General features: G+C 36.4%; 2 protein-coding genes across 2 annotated transcripts in view; one reads left to right on the top strand and one right to left on the bottom strand.

Moving 5' to 3' along the window:
* LOC106639752 (protein CEPU-1) overlaps positions 1-23,130 on the bottom strand; it is a 198,654-nt gene that overhangs the window by 77,152 nt on the left and 98,372 nt on the right. The window lies entirely within an intron of this gene.
* Positions 16,381-22,091, top strand: LOC149375176 (uncharacterized). Its single transcript, XM_089590042.1, has 5 exons — positions 16,381-16,496; positions 16,727-19,223; positions 19,459-19,801; positions 20,356-20,711; positions 21,305-22,091. Exons 2-5 carry the CDS (start codon positions 16,793-16,795, stop codon positions 21,931-21,933), a joined length of 3,759 nt encoding a protein of 1,252 aa, XP_089446168.1. The 5' UTR covers positions 16,381-16,496; positions 16,727-16,792; the 3' UTR covers positions 21,934-22,091.

Genomic DNA, 23,130 nt, shown 5'->3' with positions numbered 1-23,130 from the left:
GCATGTGGTATCGTGCTCCCCCGTGAAGAAGATACAATATCACACCACGCAAAAATAATTACCTTGTAAGTTTTTCGTGTGACGTCAATTAATAAAAATCACCGTGGTCGGACTTTCAGCCCTCGGACGTCTCATGTAAAATTACCTATCACACGAATTTTATATTGTTAATGCACATACCCTAAAATTTGTTTGTTTATACTTATTGAGTGGTATGTGTAAGGTTTACTATACAAAATTTACGCTGCTGAGAGCCACCATGCATATAAAGCACACAAATTTGATACACTGAATACAACTAAGTATTACATGTGTAAAACAATTCACAAAGTTTGTGTAAAAATACGTGGTTGGATGTTCATAAACGAGTGAGAAAGAAAGATACTGTGACTTTCGGAGGGACTATATACCTTTTATATTTTATCAATAGAGATTTTCTTTGCATAAGATTAAGTGAGTGCTTAGGTAAGTATATCCTGATGCGTATCTTTAAGCTCAATGATTTTGATAAACGGAACAACCAAGACTTGCGTCGGGAAATCTCATTTCGTTGATTTTCAAGACAATGAAGGATAATGGATTCAAAGTGTATGCTCGCGAAGAGAACTGGAGAAGGGGATGAAGAAATAAGGGCACCAAATGGAAGAAAAACAAGCAAATGATCTCTCATTGGGTATTAGTAGTTGAGCAATTAACGTTTCGCATCGGAGCAAGTACAGACGGATGGACGCGCTGATTCATCCTCGTAAAAGCAAAGCCGAATCTGGCACAAATCAATAAATGCCCGTGGCGCTCCGCCTCTCCCCTTCGCTGTATGTAAGTAGGTACGGAGAAACTTTTGCTCCCAACACATCGTCAACGATCGCTCATCTTGTATACGTATACACGACAGGTAAGTACTTATGTATGGAAAACGAGTTGCGGATTTCGTGCGTGAGTAATTTCATTATCCTTAAGTGCGTGTTTATGCAAAGCCAAGGGGAGTAAGTATTATTCTCTTCGGCAAAACAAATCTTTGATGGTATCAGGATGACTAATAAAGTGTACTTACTATGCATATGTGCATGTTGCCTCGAAAATTTAGACACAATGTAACCCTACAAATTTAAACGAGCGGCGAAACAACTTGTGCATAAGTATACATATATTTATGTAACAACTTGGCGTGGGAAACCATTAGTTGGTACACTATAGATACGAGCGCCCCGCGAGTGCCGTACAACTCGAGGCGATCACGACTGATTGCGTGCGCGCGTCTATCCTTACAATGGAATAGGCGTGCATGGATGCGTAATTAAAAGGAGGAAAAAAAAAAAAAAATTGATGTTTGAACGCCACGCGGTGCGCGAGAGTACAAAACGCTGTGACGCGGTGCAAAAGCGCAGACGGTAATAACGAATAAGTATAACTTGCAAACTTTTCTCGCGCCCCGAGACCATATAATATTACGTAAGTACATACGAGTGAAGATTAATTGTACATGTAATGTAATCAAACGACCCACGCATAACGGGTTGGAGTCGCCGTTCGACTTTGTGCAATTGCAAAATATGTGTTATACCTTTAATTGTACACCCGAGGGAAAATGATTTTGTCTCTTGTAACGTGACACAACCTGACGAGCGAGATGACAACACAACGACCATTCAGATGGACTGATACATTTTAGGTGCTCTCATTTTGACAAAGTATTACATTAGCTTTAGGACAGAACAGTTACTTACTTTCGGCTGTGAATTTTAAAACATATTTTTTTACTCTCTTTGGCTTATTTCAACGAAAAAAGTACTCTTGTAACTTATTGAAGAAACTTTTTCCAATAATATTTTCCTTTAATGCAAAAATTACCATAAATCTCAACACTTGGTGTTTGTATATTTTTTTAAACATGGGTGCTGAACCTATAAGTGGCGAGTCCTACTTTCCTACCGAGAGCGCAGTAAACGTCCAAATGTCACGAAGAACGCCCCGAGTTTTCATAATTTTGAAATTTTCAACGCCAAAACTCGCGCACCAACATACAGAAATTACGCTCTTTGTTGTGCTGTACGCCCCATGATGACAAAAACTATAATTTTTGACTCTGATATAATTAACCAAAAATTATAAAAAATGAAGAAAAAAAAAAATAATAAAAACCAACCAACTTTTGGCTTGCCACCTCAATAAATTTGTATTGCACGCCTAAAATGGCGTTGTGGAGGTTACATGGGAAATGGTTACTATGCAGTTAAACTTTTGTCGATGAGCTACATGTGAACATGTGAAGTCCCCAACAATATATATATATATTAATTGTAATCCGTATGTTTAACAGATTGAACTACTGTACCGATGCTATACACATATGGACTCAGCTGCTGTTGCATATTCGTAACTTTCAAGTTTTGCAGTAGAGTGTACAATATATAAAGCCCATGACTCGTACAAGTGAATGAGTTGGATATTGATTCCCTTACTGAGACGCTGCGTACTATATTTCCCTTCAAAATGTCATCGATATCTCGAACCTCGTACTCTCGTAGCGCTGCATTTACTTACACATAAATATATGGCAGCTGGTAAGCTCAACATTGGCTCGGGCAATCCCAACTCTCATCAGGTTTTCCCGATGATCATCAATCGCGGTCGCAATCGGCATATTCGTACGATGAATCAAATGAAAAAAACCCGCTGAATTTCATTTCCGCCAATGCAAATACACTTCGGTATGCAATAAAACTGTATACTTGTCAACGTCCACGATCGATTGGTTTTAATTACCGATAAATATTACCTGCTATATCTAAGGCATAGTGATCGATATTATCATTACTTTTTTTTTTAACCACATTATTACCGCTCAATCGGAAATAAGATTCTTGTAGAAGCAAATCGCTGTAAGGTGTGTCACGATCGGCGATCGCAAGTGTTTATTTCTCCCCGCGCTTTTCACACATAGGTACACACAACACAGGCACACAAGAAAATTTTGTACTTGACAAAAGTTTCCAACGCGTAGAGTTGTCTGGGCGTGCAAAAACGGCACATTTAATAAATATTTCAAAACCATGACTTGCCGCTGGCAAGCTATACTCAAGCTATATATGAAACTCCAAGAAATTTGTATAAATTTCAACGCAAGCATCTAATCACATACCTTAGCAACGCATTATTAACGCACTCAATCCTACGCGTACCCTTGATTAACCGGCAAATTTTCTCCGCATACCTGCAGTCTATACGTTATCTACGGAGAAACAATGCATAAAACGTGCATTCTATAGAGGCCTATACACACGCTTACAACAGGCATACGCGTAAAATTTTATGCAAGCAAAGGCGTGTCCCTAAAAATCCGCATGTTTTGCCAACATAGGGACGTAGGTATATACTTGCGTTTTATAGTTGACATAAAAAGGGCCTATCCGAATTCGTTCCCGTTGTGATAGGATCTTATAACAATTACCCGAAACTTATAGAAGGAACATATAATAACCGACGCTGTCAACGAGTTCTGTGACTATATATTGAAGAATTATATAATGAATGATTCGCCGTACCCACCAATTATGTGGGCAAAATATTCATCGTTCCTATGTAGAGAAACAAACGGTTGTGACTCATTTCACTCTTACATCAATAGTATGTTTAATGTCCCTAATCCAACTCTCTTTATTTTCTTAAAAGTAATAACAGACATACAAACAGAAATATACATTAAAATGAGAAGTGTTGGCCAACAAGCTAAACAAACTGAAACGAAAGAAACATTTTACGGAAAGAAATGCTGAGATATCAGCGAGAGACAACTTTAACTTTAACCAGTGTATTAAATATAACAAGAGAGATATGTGACACGATTTGTAGACATAAATCAAGAAAAAATGTACTTACCATTTTATTAATTACTACCAAATACATATTTTTTTTTTAAGAACGCCAGTTTTGTAAATAAACTTCCAGTCCGAAGCCTGAGAATCAGTGCGAATTTTTGGATGTGCAATGAAAAGTGCGACCGAAAAAATATTATTTAAACAAGGAGGAATTCGGAGAAGGAGTTAAGAAAAAGTTGTAACAACTCGGGGACGAATTTGGTAACAGATAAGTAACACCTTATCGACTCGGGGACGAATTCGGTAACAGATAAGGAAATACTTAATGACCTGGGGACGAATTCGACCATACTCATTACTTTGGGGACGAATTTGGCAATCCTGCATAAAAATGATAGCCAATATGTAATAGGTAATTTGAAAGACAATCATAACATTCGGTTGTTTCCTGCGTAGTTACTTACATACATGTAATCATCTTACATTATCTTATCTTACTAATATATAAAGCAAAATCGCTAAAACCGTTGCAATCGCTAACCGCGAAAACTACTTAACCGATTTGGCTGAAATTTTTCATACTGACCGAGATGGTTTTCGCATAGTTTTTTTCTTGAAAAAGTTAATAACAACAGTGATAAATAAGCTTAAAGTGTTGCTAAATGAGCTAGCTTTGCGCTTTAATTCAGTAGGATCCGCTAGGTGGCGTCGATGTAAAATTGAAGCCACCCGCAGTCAAAGATAGTGAAGAGTGGTTATAACATGCCCCATCGAGTTATCGTTTATCGAATTAGTTCATCGGCGCTCGGCAGTACACTACGAACGAAGTTGTTAAATCGTTTTTTACCCCAAATTATCACCAAGATAACCGAGCGTCATGGAAAAATGGCGTTCGGAACGTCAATGTCTCCGGGGGAATACCAATACCATGCAGGAGACGTATCTAGCCAGAGCACAACCTGTTCCAACACTTTAGAGTTTTGGGGCTGTTCAACCATCCGGCCTGGAGCGGTCAGAGAATTTCCTACTTCAAATGCCAGCCAGGGAAGAATGGCCTGAAAAGTACGGGCAGCCACAACGACCACCTTCTTAAAGGTTGTCGCAACGGCATACCTACAGAGAAGGTATACTTCAGACCCACTTTCCCAACTAACAATGAGCGGTTGGTTATCTGGGGAACAACCTGAAGACGAGATATCTTTTGTTCAGCAGCGTATTTCCCTCCAGCACATTCTCCATGTCTAAAGACTCCAAGGGTAAGAGTCAAGCAACCTGCGGCCGGCTTTCCATCATTAAGAATAATATTAGGAATTCGCTGTAAGTATCACTACTGACTTTTTTCAGGGCCATCATAAATATTTACGTTCCCTACTTAACCATCAATCTCATCGGTTCTTTTAAGGGCCACCTAAGTTTAAACTAACTTGCCAACAAATACATGTTTACTATACCATTACCGGAAACGATTTGTCGACTAAAAGACTATGTAAAGCCGGCCAAGTCAGTCATTCACTAGCAGACGTCACGAGCGGACTTGCTCGTCGCAAGGCTGGGAACCCCGATGACGGACAACCCTGCATTACATTACACACTACGTTGTTCCATTTAGTGAGTCTCGGGGGGCCGCTAGTGTAAAAATATGTCCACTCGAAAATCCTCTCAGTTTCCTCAACGCGACTTTCAGCCTCAAACACATTCCAACAGGCATGATGTCAACTTGACCAATAACCCAATACCCATATACATTCACAATGCGAGTTCTAGTGCATCAATATGCACCCCATACAATAAGGCGTGCAAGTTGCGGAGAGAACTACAAAAGTTGTCAAATCGACTTTGAACTTGACTGCTACACTCGCAACCTTGTGAAATCGCGCTTTGGCTTCCGGGGCTAAAAGCATAAAAGGGGCCTTTCTGCCCCGGCGTGACAGTCTCTTGCAAGAGATTTTAATATCCCTTTGTTTCTCTGCTCGAGCTATCGTTTTTCGCGAGGCAATGTTTTTGTCTCGTATAGGAATGAAACTCATGAAGTATAATATATAGGTATTATCTCGCAGTCACCTTTCCATGCAACGACTCCAGCGTAAGCATTCTCTGATAGGTGATAACTCTTACTCTCAGTAATCGAATACCTCTAGCGACAGTACAGAGCTCCGCGAGATAGAAAATGATATATCAGTAGGTAGGTATAATGATACAGTTCACCTGGGTACCGAGTACTTATTCAAGAAGATATCGTGTTCGCGTCTCTCGCTGGTCTCCCAAACGCGAGCTTACGTACATCTTATCTTATCTTACTAATATATAAAGCAGAAGCGCTAAAACCGTTGTAATCGCTAACTGCGAAAACTACTGAACCGATTTTGCTGAAATTTTGCACACTGATTCATGGTACTTCCTAGATGGTTTTAGTATAGTTTTTATCTTAAAAAATTTAATAACAATAGCAATAAATGAGCTCAAAGTTTTGCAAAAATACGCCAGCTTTTTACTTTAGTTCAGTAAAATCCGCTAGGTGGCGTCGACATAAAATCGAAGCAACTGCAACATAATTAAATAAGTGTTGTTATAATAGGCCAGAGCGTATCGATAGTTGTACAGTCGAGCTTAAGCAGCTCAACAAGTTGAACAGAGAATGCTGATGATAGTCCTGCAGCTGGGTATCCCGGTTACGGACAACACTCTTCTCTAAGGGGAAGGGACCTAAGTGTCCCTTCACCTTGAATCTCGACGAGTGCGATAAAAAAAAAAAAAATAATTTTCAACCGATGCTGTCTGCCAGAATTCCAGGAGACATATCTATCCAGAGAACAATCTGCACCAACTCTTCAGAGTTGTGTGGCAGTCCCACCATCCCACCTGGTATAGTTAGAAAATTTGTGGCTACAAATGTAAGCAAGGGAAAACAGCTCTGAGGGGCACGGGGAATCACAATGGCTACCTTCTTGGTCGTCGCGTCCCCAACGTGCTTACCGACATGTTTGCGTCTAACGATGAGCGGTTGGTTATCCGGGGAACGACCCGAGACGAGATATTCTTTGGTCAGCGACGTGCCTCCTTCCATCACAGTCTCCGTACATCAAGACTCCCAGGGTAAGAATCAAGCAACCCGTTTCCAGCTCTTCATCATCAGGAATAATAATAAAGAAAAACCTGGAAGTTTCACCACTGGCGCTTTTTAGGGCCATTATAAGTATTTACGTTCCCTACTTAACCATCAATTTCATCGGTTCTTTTTAGGGGCCACCTAAGTGTAAACTACCTTGCCAACAAATACATTTTTATTACCATTTCCGGAAGCGATTCGTCGACTAAAAGACTATATTAACTAAAGACGGGCACTATTAAACCAAGTCAGCTATTCACTGGCAGACGTCACCTGCGGAGTTGTTCTTCGCAAAGCTGGAAAACCCGGTGACCGACGACTCTATATTAACCTCTTGACTCTAAGCATTTAACCAGGAATTACTGATCATCTCCAAGGTCTGCGCTGGGCAAACTTATAACAGCTATAAAGGAAAAAAAACTTGAGCCAACGGGACAGCCTCCACTGGACAAGTATCACTAACCAATTTCCCCATCTAAGATCACCAAAACAACTGAATCTGCAAATAAAAAAGGTGCTTTAGACACTAACGTCTTCGACGTTATACTGGGAGACGTTGGGAAAGAGCACTACAACTAGCCCCAAAGCTTCGGACTTTGTAATTTTTCTCCCAATCAGTCTGGGTCTTCAACAGTAAGCCAGAGAAGATCACCCTGAGGTATCCAGGCAGTCACAATTGCTGTTAACTGCAGTCAAGAAAGATTTAACTTAAGAAGCTCACCGGTCTTTTTTAGGGCCATCGGACGTCGAACTACCTTGCCAAAAAATGTATTAAAATTAACAAAGTTGACTGAAAATAGCCTTTAGGGGTCATAAAAGTCGTAATCATGCCAATAGTCGCAAAATGGTATATTGGAAAGAAAACTTCAAATGTATCTCATGAATACAATTTGAGGCGTTAAGAAACTGACGCAGAAAATTTATCGAGATTGAAGCAGCAGCGTCAAAATCGACAACTTAAGAGTCCATTACGTGAGAGATCAGCTTTTCATTGTACCCTCACAGCAATCTCTGAAATCTTTAAAGATCCTACTTCAGATTTTGAAATAAATAGAAAATGTATTTCTGTTTTTGTGGCAATAAAAATGTTGGGTTTTAGGTCCAGGACTTTGTTGCTCTGGTAATAAAATTGTGAGATATGAGAAAAAAAAATTTTTTTTTAATATAAATTTTTTGGGGGTTTAAAATCTTAACAGCTTTCAAAAATAGCCCTTTTCGTGAATTACACAGAAGAAACTGTAAATCAACAACTTCTTATAGCCATCGATTATTTTATGGCATAAAGAACGCACGGTACTTTTCAGCATAATTATTTTTTTGAATTTTTACACCTTATTATTTGACCAAGTAAACTATATGGATTCCGAAAAAATATGTTTTTAATAAGAAGATTTTTGTTCTGAGATGTATCGGGAATATGTGTAAAATTTTCTAACTAAAAATGTTTCACATTACATGTCAACACACTACGGTGTTTTATTTAGTAAGTCTCGGGCGAAGCCGAGACGGGGGGCTGCTAGTGTATTATATAGATATATAACACAGTTAGTGTTCTGTTTGCACGCATGAGTACTACAGTCAAGTAGGCAAGTACGAAAACAAATACGTGAGAATTTTATTTAAATTGCTTGTCCATGTGAACGTGCTGTAGTATTTGTACTCACCTCTCATTTTTACCAATATTTATTCTCAGTAAAAATGGTACTTTTATCCAGTTTAAGATTATTGTTGAAAAAAATGAATGTATAATTTTTTTATTTTGATCATGTAATGACGTAACAACTTAAATGTGTATTTAAAATGAGTAAAATGTGCTAGGGCAAATATTAATTCTGGAACTTCCCGGACAAACCGATTAACTTCATTTTGTGATTTTGGAGAAAAACTGCTTTAAAGATTGAAAAGATACTTTTTGACAGCGCAGAAGTTACCCGTTTCCTGCTGTGCTCAATGTTAGGTACTAAGACAAGACTCGATAATTTTACATGGATATCAAAAACTGCAATGAACTTTGTAGCTACGAGTCGATTTTAGACTTATTCGGTTAGGCCAGGAAAATGGCAATTAATCGCTTAGGTCCTGTGCCGATTACGAAAAATTGGCAACTCGAATCATTTCAAACGTTTGTTCGGACGAAAGTATACTAAAAAAGGGATATGCTTTTCAGTCCTCACTCAATTTTGAAAAAAAATCGTATTTTTATTGTAACTCGGCAAAACCTCACGTTTCAAAAAGTAAAACCTAACCTAGAGCTGTAGGAGTCATGAAGTTCGTTTTTCGGTAACAGTCCATGACTTTTACTTGTTTAGTTGCAAATGTCATAATAGTTCTACGATTTTCCTGGATATTTTCTTTTGACAAATCGTATTTACGAGCCTCATTAGTGTAACTCGAAAAAGTGACTTCTTATCTTATCTAAGAAAACTACGATAAATACACTTGGTATCTAAATTCTTTCAAGCTAATTGAACTGCGCGTGCTTCGTTATTGGTGAAAGCCGATTATCCCAGCTCACCATTGCTCATCGTCCTTCTCAACGTTTTCACCCGTTAAAGATAAAGAAACTACGCATTAGCTGCTCGTGTATAAATTGCAGTGCAGGAAGGCCCTGTATATCATTTAACAAATATCGGTTTATTTGGTAATAACTTGCGTCGAAGTGTACCTACTGCACACCCAACTGGGCTCGTGGGCTTTAAGGATTACACCGTCAGCGTTTTTACTTGTATCCCAAGGTATGTTGATTTTCTTTTTATTACAATGATATTTTTGACACACATAAGTACTGTAACTTTTTTCTCCTTGAGCATAGTACTTTCAAAAGCTATATATATATATATATATATATATATATATATATATATACTATGGGTGGTATTGAGTACTAACATGGGTACTTTTGTGATTTTGTTACAAAGAGTCTTTGACATGTACAGCCAGCAATCTCGACCCGCCTCACCGGAGCGCGAATCTTGCGGGGAAAGAAAAGTGTCAGTGATACAAACCAAAGACGCTTGTGTAAATGATCTCGACAACATCTGCAAGAAGATGGACCAATTGTTCACCTACAATAAGGACGAGCAGGTCAAAGTGAAAGCGCGTCGTTCTCACAACAAGGACCAACCGACAACGGCCATGGACACGGATGCAGTTATGGAAACCCGTACATGTTCCCATGCTAGCTGCGATCGGTGGTGCTACGCACGGACCGGCTACGCAGTTCACCCGTACAAGCACGTGCATCGCCAAGCCCATCCGTTCCACAAAGTTAAGAGAGCCAGAACGAAATTACAGTGCACCTGTGCAGCCAACGGATCTCCCTTTGAGTTGTGCTTTTGCGTGAACGAGGACCGACTGGTGCATCGTCGGAGAAGAGTTGCTCGCGAGCTGAGTTACGAAGATTGTGATAATGTTTGAGATGTTGCGCGTAGCCGCGTGGGCCCGAAGGTATAATAGTTCTGGAATTTTCCGCTCCTAGTGCTATAGTACTTTCAAGGGCTTGAAATTTAATGAAATTTTTTATACGTGCGCATCTGTCGAGAAAAAGTTTCACGAAAACTCAGGCAAATCGTACATTTTTACACGTGAATGAAAGAAATTTTATTTGGTCATCAAAAGGTTTTCTACGTTGATTTTTTTCAATTTTATTTTTATACTGCCACAAGTATACAGAAGGAAAAGAAAATATTACTAAATGTAAATGTCTAGCAGTGTGTTGGACAACGGGAGGACCAACTTGTGTATGATCGAGGGATATATGGATTTGATGTCTTCATTCGATTCATCGATAGATATAAATGTATATGTAAAAAAGTGGCAGCTTTTTTGAGCCTGTATGTATGACGACTAGTTAGTAATAAATAACCCGTTTGCAAAATTAATGTTAAATTTTTCTGCGTACATGCACAACCGTCCCATCAATATCCTATAATACAAGGTATTATATCATCCCCTCCAAAACTCCATAAAATTAAATATCCGCGGGAATACACGGTATAAGTATAACAATGACACATCAACAGAAACAAAACATACGTACATTCCATCCCTCTTGACTAATACCTCGAATATGCTAATTATTCACAAGCAAGGTGAATCACTCGTTGGTAAAACTGCAAATTTTTTTTACCACCACCAGCAGATGGACTGTAGGTATGAATTTTAATTGCACTAGCGAAACGTGTGCAAGAAACTCTTGTTTTTGTGTTCGATCGGGTATTGTTTGTTGTTTATTTTGTGAATTTCAAAAATCTAAGACGCGTAAGAAATGTATTTGACAAAAATCAAACTGTACATTGTGATATTGATTGCAACAATGTTTTATTTTACTCCCAAAATAATGCTATGTTATCAGAGAATTCGAATATAAACTTGGATGAAAGTACACTCAAAAAGGATATTTTTTCCGGTCGTTATTGGAAAAAAAATGGAGTTAATCGGTTTGGCCTAGAAGCCACAGAGTTTAATTATATTGCGGTAGCCATGTTTTTTAAGTTCAAAAAGATAAAAGTACGTGAAATATGTACATATATTTTATTTAAAAAAAGTTTTTTGTACGACAAAAATTAGTTTTCATTGTTTAATTAATAAATGCCGCAGTACTCTTTTACATATTTAAAAATTACATTGCTTACTAAAGGCTTATTGGGTTATTGACTGGAAATTTTTCTACCTCATAATTTTTTCTCTGTGTACCATATACACATGCAATAGGTGCATATGCACCCTGTTGAATGGTTCCGATAAAACACGATAAAAAACAATTATATCAGGATAGATGTGTGTCTTTGCACCAAAACCTGATATATTGATCAGTGTTTTCGTATGAATATCCCAGGATAATTTTATATCAACTTTATAGGATCATACAAGTATTGTAAAATATATAAATTTTTTTCGATTCAAACATACGTCTTACAATTGCTTATAGGTTTTTTTAGGGAGAGTATAGAGCTGACACAAAATTGTATCATGTCGTATAAGATTAATTACATTACCAAATTATTTATCAGGATCCACTAAATTATTACGATACGTGTGATATGATGTTATAACGTGCTTATTATGTTTCACGCATGATCATACTCAAATATTTTACCTGTAATTATACGGTCAGCTTATTAATATACGTGACTGAAAATTTAATATTTTTCTAAAACTGAGTTTAGATGTCTGACTAGAACTCGAATCTTTTGGGAAATTCGATTAATACACTATTTTTAAATTCAAACATATTTTCAGTCAAATAAAAATACTTTATTGAAATTTAAAATAATCATTTGTAAAAATAAAAAACGTGTTAAACAGATCATAGATCATATCTCAATTACTAAGTATTTATTTAATGTAATATAGTTTATAAATTTTAGTCTGACAATTATTATTATTAATCACGTACTTACATAACTTTATATTATAATTACCACCCTGAAAATTAAATTTAAAAAATTTTACCGTGAGTTTGAATCGAACTGGAGTCTCCAGGTATTAATTAAATCCGACGTGTTACCGCTGAGCTATGGCAACATATAGGAATCGAATAAAGAAAAACTGATATAAATCCTTTTACATGATGTAAATGTATCTACTTCACGCGGGAATCCATCGATATCTTGTGAATCCGTTGCATTGAAGCACACGAAAGAACGTGTATATCACAATTGTAGTTGTTCGTTTAATATTTACACAATATTTTGGCAAGCTCAGCTCCGTAAGTCGTAAGACAATAAGTTTCATGTTGACATTGTCAGTCATATCCGCATTGAATACCAAACCAGTAGAAATTAGACGAGAATCATATTGGGATTATGCCTCTACCACGTGACATCAGTATATATATGACCAATATAGAGGAGAAATAACACAGGTCTTATGGGAGGAATCTTGTTTTTATTTTTTTTTCGCACTTAAAAAGATATTGACCTTTAAAAGGTTGTTAATTCCATGTTACTGACATAACGAGAGTTGCGTAGTTATTTTTTTCCTTTGATGAATTTGTTCATGAAGGTTGAAACAGCGTTTAGAACGTATACGGAGTGCCGTTTAACTCTACTTTGAGCTGTTTGTTTATCTCTGAGCATCAGCAGCAGTAGCGCAGCAGCAGCAACAGCTGAAACAAACAGCTCAAAGTAGGGTTAAACGTCACTCCTTATACGTTCAAAACACTGTTTCAACCTTCATAAACGAATTTACCAAACGAAAAAAATAACTACGTAACTCTCGTTATGTCAGTAACATAGAATTAACAACCTTTTAAAGCTCAATATCTTTTTAAGTGCGAAAAAAAAATAAAAACAAGATTCCTCCCATAAGACCTGTGTTATTTCTCCTCTATATTGGTCATATGAGATATATTATTTCTTGTAAATAAAAGTCCACTGAATTTAATGGTGGTCTAAATTATATTTCGAATGGGTCAAAATTTTGAGAAATCCGAGCTCAAAGTTGTAACTATTAGCACGTGTTCCTATGGGGCAGCGTGAAAAACAATTTGTTTTCGTTTATAATGAACCTAAATTAAATGTCCCAGCAGACTGAATATATACGTTTTGTAGATGAAGTCTTCCTCTGTAATATGCTGTATTAAAAATTATGGATAAAGGACCATTTTAGCGAGATATTTGTGATAGAAGTAAATAAATTGTGTCCGGGAGGTCAGGAGGTCACGTGGGTAGCAGACGTACTTGTTCATCTAATCGCGCGAGTTTTCAAAAAGTTGAGATTGCCTTTCCTCCATCCTTTTGAGACTCTATGTGCGTGGTATTCTTTTTTTTAGGTGGATTAGAAGGACCGTCATCCATTGTTTATCAATTAAATGATGTTAATGACATACAGATACTAAACACTATAGAGGTATAGAGTAATAGCAGAAAGGCATGCAAACACGACATATATATATCATATACCTATATATTACATCGCTATACTACACCAACACAGGTGGTGTACCACTGTACCCTCGTATGCACTAGGGTAGACTGGTCAAAACAATAATAAATTTTTCGTACAAAGTTAAACTACACACATAAATACCATTTTTCCCACTTCATACGTTATTAAAAATATCATAATGATTTTCAGACACATTTGTTTATTGAAAAACAAAACTTTATTTTTTGTTAGTCTTTGACCTTAGCAGTAGTCGTGGGAGCCTCCTTAAAGACTAAAATTATAAGAATATATGTGTGTATTTGCACCTGACATATTTTATATCGACGGCTATCACGAAAAACAACGGAACTCAGAAATTTCAATGTTATTTTAAATGGAAAAAACTGAGTTCCGTTGTTTTTCGTAAGAGCCGTCGATATGACCTTATGTACCGAGAATACATCAAAATACTAAGAAAAAAACAATATACATGAAGTTAAATGTATATATTCTATATAGTTTATGCATAGTTATTTTGATTGTAAGACATGATACAAATGTATAAAGAATATTCTTATACCAACTTATCAGAAGTGTATCAAGAAAAACCTATGTCACAAAGTTTGCGTCATTAAATAGGGATATTTAATTCTGGACGAGTAATACAAGCAAGTCAAAAAATTGTAAATAAATATCAAGGTTCGCCATACGCAACCATCAGAAAATAAACTATATAAAATAATTTGTACAACTATTTTGTAAATTACCATAGATTATGTACTTGTTATCCACAAATAGGTATATTTCGTTGCAAATCGTGGTAAATATTTTTACATCATATACACCGATACATTGGGAAGACAAAAAATTTACTGATAAAATATTATACCTCGCAATTTTATGTCCGGTATACTAAAAGAAATTTATATCAGGTTTTATCATGTTGTACCGGAACCATTTAACAGGGATAGGTAGACTTGTAGTATATGACAAAGCTTGTGAGCGTTTCGCCTTACCTGAAACAAAAAGTAGAAAAACATACCGTCAGGACATACACAGGAAAACAATAAAAATTAAATTAAGTGATGAAGTTTTGCTCCATTTTTTATCTTTTTGTGTTAAATAAGTATGTTACGTAGTGGCAGCGAAAATAATAGAAAAATTCATACGGATGATATGATGAAACGATATATACGTTAAGACAGTGTAATTGCTCCATGAATAAAGACAATGTACATACCCACAGTAGGTCATGACATTACAATTTAAAAAAAAAAAAAAACAAAAAAAAATATACGTTGCCTATAAGAAACCAGATAACTTTAAATACGTTCGGTTATTAATTCTTTCGAAGCGTATATAATACTGTTTTTTTTGTCGAGTACACTACTTAGATAAATACAAATGTGACTTTCCATTTGCAAATTAATATTGAATCACCTATACTTAATTCCAGTTAAATTTGCCGCTTCTCGTTACATGCTGTTCTAGTTCTGGAGACAACTTCATGAAAGGTGGTTTAAAGTCCCCTAATAGTATTTATTTATTTATTCTTTCACAATGACCAGCCTGAGCCTCAGGCTTCACATTTCATTAGGTTTGTTCATTTATCCACCTAGGAGCGCTCCGAGCGCTCCGAGGCCTACGAGCGATCTATAAATGAACACGAGTTCTTTGTCGGAGAACTCGGAGGCCTCCAAGGGCTCCAAGATATCTTTATACTATATAGGTATACTTACCGCTTATAACTGATGTTTGTAAACAATAAGCAGTTAAAGTGAGTATACTTATATAGTATTAAATTATCTCGGAGGCTTCCGAGTTCTCCGACAAAGAACTCGTGTTCATTTATATAGATCGTTCGGAGGCCTCGGAGCGCTCCAAGCTCCAAGGTGGATAAATGAACAAACCTATTATGTCAGTATTTTCAGTAAGTAGTATAGGTTCGCTTGGGGCTTAGCTTGGAGCGCCTCCGAGCAAATTCCTACAGTCGGTATATGTATATTTATAGCAAAGACGTATAAATATTTATATTAGAGCGTGCGGTGGCTCAGTCGGCTAGGTCGTGGATTGGCACACGGGAGACTACTGTTCGATTCTTGGCCAGTGCGACTTTTTCAAACAAAGTAACTCTGTGATTTTTCACACGTGCTTTTTCACCACGCAATGCTCCTCGAGGAGGGTTTAGGCGACCTTCTCGCAGCATAATTGCCTAATTTCCCCCTACCCACCTCACAGTAATAGGAGGACTCCCCATCCCTCTTCCCTTGCTTCTCCAAAGTGCTAAGTGCCCATTTAGTAGTGCCCTTATTAAAGGAGCCGGACGTAGAGCACTATAATATAAAAAAAATAAATAAAAATATTTATATTGCCAAGACTGTAAATATAGATATACCGACTGTAGGAATTTGCTCGGAGGCGCTCCGATGAGCTCGGAGCACAACGCATGTTTTGGGGCAAAGTTCGGAGGAGCTCGGAGGAGCTCCGAGAAGCTCCGAGAAGCTCCGAGCAGTCCGAGCTGCTCCGAGCTAAGCCCCAAACGAACCTAGTGTACACAATACATACTAAATAATGAGCAAAGCAAAAGTTGCAAGTCGTTTCGTGCTCTTTTTACTGTTAATAATTTAATGTTTTTCTCTTAACCTCCAGCAGCAAAAAATAAAGTTACTTGTACTGTCAGTGAGACAAAACTTGGATTTTATTTGGTACGTACAAAAATATATCGCTCTGAATGTTGTAGAGTAAATGTTAAGCTTTAAATTGAAAGCTAAACCATTAAAGTCGTTTATAGGTATGCGTGTGTTATAAATAAACAAAAAGCCTTTAAGTCGAACTTACAGTGTATACCTGTACTTAAATTATTCAATCGTGAATCACGATTATCGTGAATAATGGTGTCAGTGAGTTAAAATTAACTGCAAACATTACTTTTCAGGCATGTGTAATTTTAGCAAGAATATCACAGATTTTTTCTCTCCAACTTTCTAGTATTGTCGATAACATGGCCACTAGTACATCAAACAAAGATAATTACTTAAAACTAGCCATTTTAAAAAATCAGTTTGAGTCATTGGATCAAGATTCAACGAAAACTACTTTGATCCTTCATTATTATGACATAAATTATGCACTGTCGTCTAGCATTCCAGGCGTCCCCCATTATCGAAAGAAGTGGTTGGGTAATACAGCATTACATTTTTTTGCAAAATATTGTTCCAGAAATATAAAGTTGCTAGAAGCAATGTTGAATGTGGGTGCTGATGTTACTCGGAAAAATGATAGAGGTCTAACGCCAATACATGTGGCATACAATACGAATAAAAAAAAGGACTTGATCAATTGTTTCCTACTTGCCCACCTCAAATTTGAGAATTCAAAGAATCCAACTTCCAATGACAATAATTTGTCTCATTTGCACATTGCTTGTATCGTGAAAAACCTAGAAGTCGTGAAATTCTTTTTGGAACATGGAGCTTCGGTCAACGAAGCCATCAGCAATGACTCCAAGGTTTTCCCTGGATTTACACCTTTGCACTTGGCCATAGAAAATGGTGATGAAAATATGGTACAACTACTTTTAGAGCACGGAGCAAATTTAAATCTTGTTAATTCCCTTGGAATAAGTTCATTGCATTTTTTAGTTGAAAAACAAATTTTTTTTGCCTCTTACACTGGATCAAGAAATGTTCGTGAAAAACGTCTTTTAAGCAATGAAAAAATGTTTGACATGATTTTCAAACCAAATGAGGATGCACTTAATCAAACCGATAGTACTGGTTTGTCGCAGTTTCACGTATATTGTACACGAATCAACAGCTTTAAATCTGAGGAGTGCATGAAATTTTTGAAAAACGGTGTGGATATAAATTCATCGTTGAATGCAAGCTCTGTAGTGTGGTCAAACTATACACCGTTACATTTTGCTGCCCACTGCAATCTAAATGCGGTGGTGCTGCTCACAAAGAGTGGAGCAAACCTCATGGCTAAAGATACAAAAGGTAACACTCCACTCGACATATGTCTCGAAATACTGAGTCCAGCCAACATAAGCTGTATTTTCGAGGCTCAAAAAGATGAGATTGGTGCTATTAGTTTTCAGAATGGCAACAAGTTAGGGGATGTGATTGCTGCATTCAATTCTAAAGAGAGCTTGGATAACTATCTGAAAACTCTCAATGGTAATATCAATAATGTTCTTCCAAACGATTCCGTGCTCTGGCCAGGTTCTACCTTATTGCATTTAGCTGTGAGGCTGTCACCAGGGATGGATAGATTTAGAGTTTCTCAGTGTTTAAAACACAATGCTGACATCAGGATCCAAGATGCCAACAATATGACAGCCTTTCACCTAGCCTTCCGCTTGGAAAGAAAAAGATGCGTCCTCGATATTATGTGTGCCCACAGACATTTCACCGCCAATCCCGTTGATAATGAAAATTTATCGCATTCTCACATACTTTGCTCGGCTTACAATGGTTCTACAAAGCGCATTGTTGAAATATTCTTGGATGGTCAAGCCAATTCTACTGATGCTGTTAATCAAGCCATGCCAACCAGTACAAGCTTCGAGTGTGTTGTATCACATTCTGGTATTGTGAAAAACGTTGTCATACCTGCTGGTTCGAGGCCTCTTCATATTGCCATTGCTATAAATAACGAAAATTTGACGCGGTTGCTCATTAATCATGATGCTCGTCCCCATTTCCTTGATGCTGATGGTTTTACTTGGGTGCACCGAGCATTTATTAGCCTTAATTTTTTGTCTTTCAAAATGTTTAAGCCACTCTTGTGGCTCGGCCAAAAGTCTCTGGAATCAAACCCTGTATCTCCAGGTGGTCTTTCTCATTTTCACATAGCTTGTTATGCTGCCAATTTAAAAGCTGTCGAGGCACTTTTACCACAGCAGAAGAATATCAATGAACCCATTAGTAGTGAAATAATTAAGCACGTCCAAGATACTTGTATATGTTTGGGGGATACTCCATTGCATTTAGTAATGAAATACCTTGACAACGATTCTGAACAAATAATCGACTTGCTCTTGAATAATGGCGCTGATATAAGCGCGACAAATGAAAAAGGCCTTAGTCCTTTTCATGATGCCTTACTACAGCAAAGATCTAATGAAAAAGTGATTGAACGATTGGCTTCAGAATTTGACAAGAAAATAGACTGGATGGATGAAACTGGATTAACAAAATTACATGTTGCATGTTTTTTGAAAGATTTAACAAAAATAAGTAAGTTACTGGAAAGCACAGGAGAAATGAATAGTCAAATCAACCTTCAGTCACCAATATGGCCTGGTAAAACCCCTCTTGACGTATTAATTGATAAAAAAAATTCAAAAGATGATGATGCTGTTAAATTATTACTCTGTGCCATCCTTGATTATATTGAAAATTCAATCAAAACTGATGAAAAAGCCTCGGGTAAGTTAAAAAAAGCCCATAATTTTGATAAAACTAAGAGTAAAGTAACGAATGAAATTAAAAAAAAAAAAATTGAAAATGCCTGGAAATGATACTTTGGTTTGGTTTTATGTATGATAAAAAATGTTAAAAACAACGTATTTATTTAGAATTGATATAAAAGTATAATTTTCCACTGCAACAGTTTTTCACTTTTTTAATTAATGGTTCATTTTAACTTTGTTTACAAAATTAGGATCAGCTGAGTGCCAAAAATCTGAAACTATGATGCAAAGACAAACATTTTTTGCCAACCAAAAAGGACTGTCGGCTTTCCATGTAAGCTGCATGGGAAAAGATATTGGAATCGTTGAGAGATTTTTGAAATTAGGTGCTGACATCAATGCGCCTAAAGATTGTTTTGCTTCTGCAAATGCTGGTTATTCCCCTCTTCACTTTGCAGTGAAATATGGTAGCAAAGATGTGTTTGAGTTGCTCATAAAACGCGGAGCTAACACCAATCAAGAGGAAATCAATGGTTATACTGCTGCATACTTAGCTGCTGTATATGACCCAGAAAAAATTGAAATATTTTCCAGGTGATGCGTATTATTAGTTACGTTTGATTTAGCTATCTGCTGTGTACTAAGTACATCAAAAACTGCTAAAGTCTAATTTTTGTTCATTCATGGGAATATTGTATTAATCCAGCCAAATTTTACACATCTTATAATCATGCACTGTTTGAACAAAATTTTTTTCGGTAACATTTGATCGATATTTTCCCATTATTTCAAAATTAAAGTTTTATCTTATTTGTATGTACACGAATGCTTGTGTGCTCACGCATTACTAGAAATATTTTATTTATTTTGTATTGATTTATTTTAACTTAAAATTAATCACAGTTGTGAATAAAAAAAAATGATTAAAGATTGCGTTGTGTCTATAGTAAATGAGTCCTTGTTGTGAAATTAATGTGGCTAATGGATTTCTAGTATATTAGTTAAAAATCAAGCAAAACGAATTTATTCATGGGCCTTGTAAAGTTTAACAATACAGTTGTAACTGTGGAATAATTTTTTTTTTGCTTTCTTTCATTCGCTAATGTTGTGTTCATTCCCTATTATAAGTACACCTTTATTTCTTTCAGATATGAAAAAATTGACATCTCAAAGAAAAACTCATTTGGCCAAACAATCTTAGATTTGCTGCTGAATTGTGATGGGATAAGCAGTACCTCATATTTGTACCTCCTCAATGATGGCATAGGAATGGAAAACCTCAAGTGGACAAAAAAAGTGAATCTTGTAAAAACATTCAAGCTCATGTTTGATGTGCCTACTTGTAATTCTTTATTCAAGTACATACCTGATTTTGAGGATGACCAAGGACGCAATATTATTCATTATATCTGTCAATTACATTTCTCAGACTACCACGAAACTGCTAGTAATATTGAGGTTTTCATAGAAAATGGCAGTAATATTGATCATCAAAACGCAGCAGGTGAGTTACAGTTGAAAATGCGTTGTAGACCCTTATCCATAAACTACGACAATGCTGCAAATGTCTAATGTTCGGAAGTAAAATGAAGAAAGCCTTTCAAAATGTCATTACTGTAACGCGTCTCTTTTGAAAATTTCGCTTTTTGCAGTGTATGTATTGTTGACCATTTCGTATTCTGGGGTGTCGAGTACACTGTCAAATTTTTTGACCATCATGAGGTAGAACATAGCTTGTAGGTAGCAGTATAACTGTAAGACTAGACAGACATTCTACACGTGCACTAACGTACTGCAGTAAACATGACATGTATACCTAAAATAATTGTGCTATAAACTTCTCATTTGCGGCTTTAAAATCAAAATTTAAGTAACGTTACAGTAATTATCATAAGAAAAAATTATTAAAAAATTAAACACACTGTCATTAACGCTAACGCAAATAAAACCCCTACCAAATACTAAATTCCTCTCAGGTCAATATAGCGATTTTAATGAAATGTCTTATTGATGAATGAAACATAAAGAATCCCTTAGTCCCTACAGACATTTTGAAGATTGTTCTTTTATTTGATTTATTTATTTATTTTTTTTCAGGGAGATCACCCCTTCACACTGCAGTGTTTTACCAATTCAGAAACAATGTCAAGGCGCTGTTGTCACTTGGAGCTGATATAAACATCAAAGACAATCAAGGACAAACTCCATACATGTTATGTTCCATGGCAATAAATGAAAGAGACGTAGAAACGATGAGCAAAGTATTTTATAATCATATAGCAAAACTGAAGGTCCTTGATTTGTACGTTGATCCTGAAAATGAAAAGTGCTACGAAGAGGGAACAAATTCATTCACAAAATCTGATTTACAAAAGCTGAACATAATGAATAGGAAACGCTTAGGAATAGATCACAAAGCAATAACATTACGCACATACCTCACCGAAAAGGTTGTGAGGAAATTTACTGTGATGCCTTTGCCCCAGCAACGGGATATTCTTAAGCTGTTGGAAGAGAACAGATTGCAAAACTTCTTTTTAGAATGGTTGGCTCTTTTCAAAACCACATACATAAGAATTTTGGAAAGAAAAAAATCATATGATCTTGCATTTGATGCGTTGTGCGCTCTCCTCGATCCGAGATTACCTCAACACATTTTGGAATACATTTCGATTCATTTGGAAATCCAAGATTTGGAAAACTTAATTGAACTTAATAAGCTGTGATCATGCACGTTGTTATTGTTATTTGTTTCGTAGATTTGTGTTAATAGGTATACATTTTTATAATTTTTAACATTAATTGTAAGGTAGTATTCAAATCAAAAATCCATCAAAAACTTGGTGTCAATGGATTATTTAATAACAAAACGTAGCTGATGACACTTTGAATTAAAAAGAGTCTGGAAGTACATACATGACTAAGAATTGAACAAATTAACATTTATGGATTTTTATATTTTACAATGAGTAATTATTTCAAACAAACTACATTTTTTAAACAATCGATGTTTCATTCTTAAATTGACCTATTAGTTGAATTTTTTTCTACATCAACGAAATAATTTCTACGTGGCTGGAAACGTTTTGGTCTTGCAGAGATTATTATTTCTTTTGCTTCGTAAAAAAAAAAAACCAACCAAAAAAAAAACGGAAAAAAGTATTAGATTTTTTTTCTTTACCTCTGACAGTTTGATAACTGTTAGTACAAACATCAAGAATTTTTTTTCGTCACAGTACCAAAAAAAAAATTACTTTTCTTTACTATAAACAAAAAATATTTGTCATTGAGAGAAAGAGAGACTCGAAGCTACCTGGCCCGATTTCTCGGAACCGATCGAAAAATCATCATTTTAAAAGCCAATAGATCGTTATGGTATAGCCAAGACTCACATTTCTCGCTACCAGACCAAAATTCTTGTACTTAAGATTGTAAGCCTTAGTTTCTATGAATTAATTAGAAAATCCTCACGATGGTGTGGCCGACCTCGTTTCACGATATACTTACCGATTAAAGGATTCAATGTACATGAACGTATATAATTATCAAAACGCAGCAAACAGGAGATATCTCTCTGTTGCTTTTCCTCCTCCGCACAGATGTACGCACACATTTATAGCAAAATAACACTCGAGAAGGCAGCATCAGCAAAGCTCTTTTAGCACAGAGGGGCTCTTTTTACGCGCTTTTGTACTTGCGCCGCCGCTGGTAAGTACGTATATATATTACACATATGTCTGGGCATTTGGGCACGTTAGTTTGAGCAATCCACGCGTAGTTCCCTTGATTTTTTTCGCGCTCATAGGTTCTACGCGCGCAAATGTGCGGTATAACGATTAGTCATTCAGTACGTGAATGCTATGCTTTGAAAATGTATTGATACAACTCTGGGAAGCCAACTATGCAGTAGATGATAGGAATTA

The sequence above is a fragment of the Copidosoma floridanum genome, unplaced genomic scaffold (assembly GCF_036245765.1).
Source record: "Copidosoma floridanum isolate Cflo_tuat_1 unplaced genomic scaffold, Cflo_Japanese_pri ptg000011l, whole genome shotgun sequence".
NCBI lineage: Eukaryota > Metazoa > Arthropoda > Insecta > Hymenoptera > Encyrtidae > Copidosoma > Copidosoma floridanum.
Note: the sequence above shows the minus strand (reverse complement) of the source record. Positions and strands in the feature narration are given on the sequence as shown.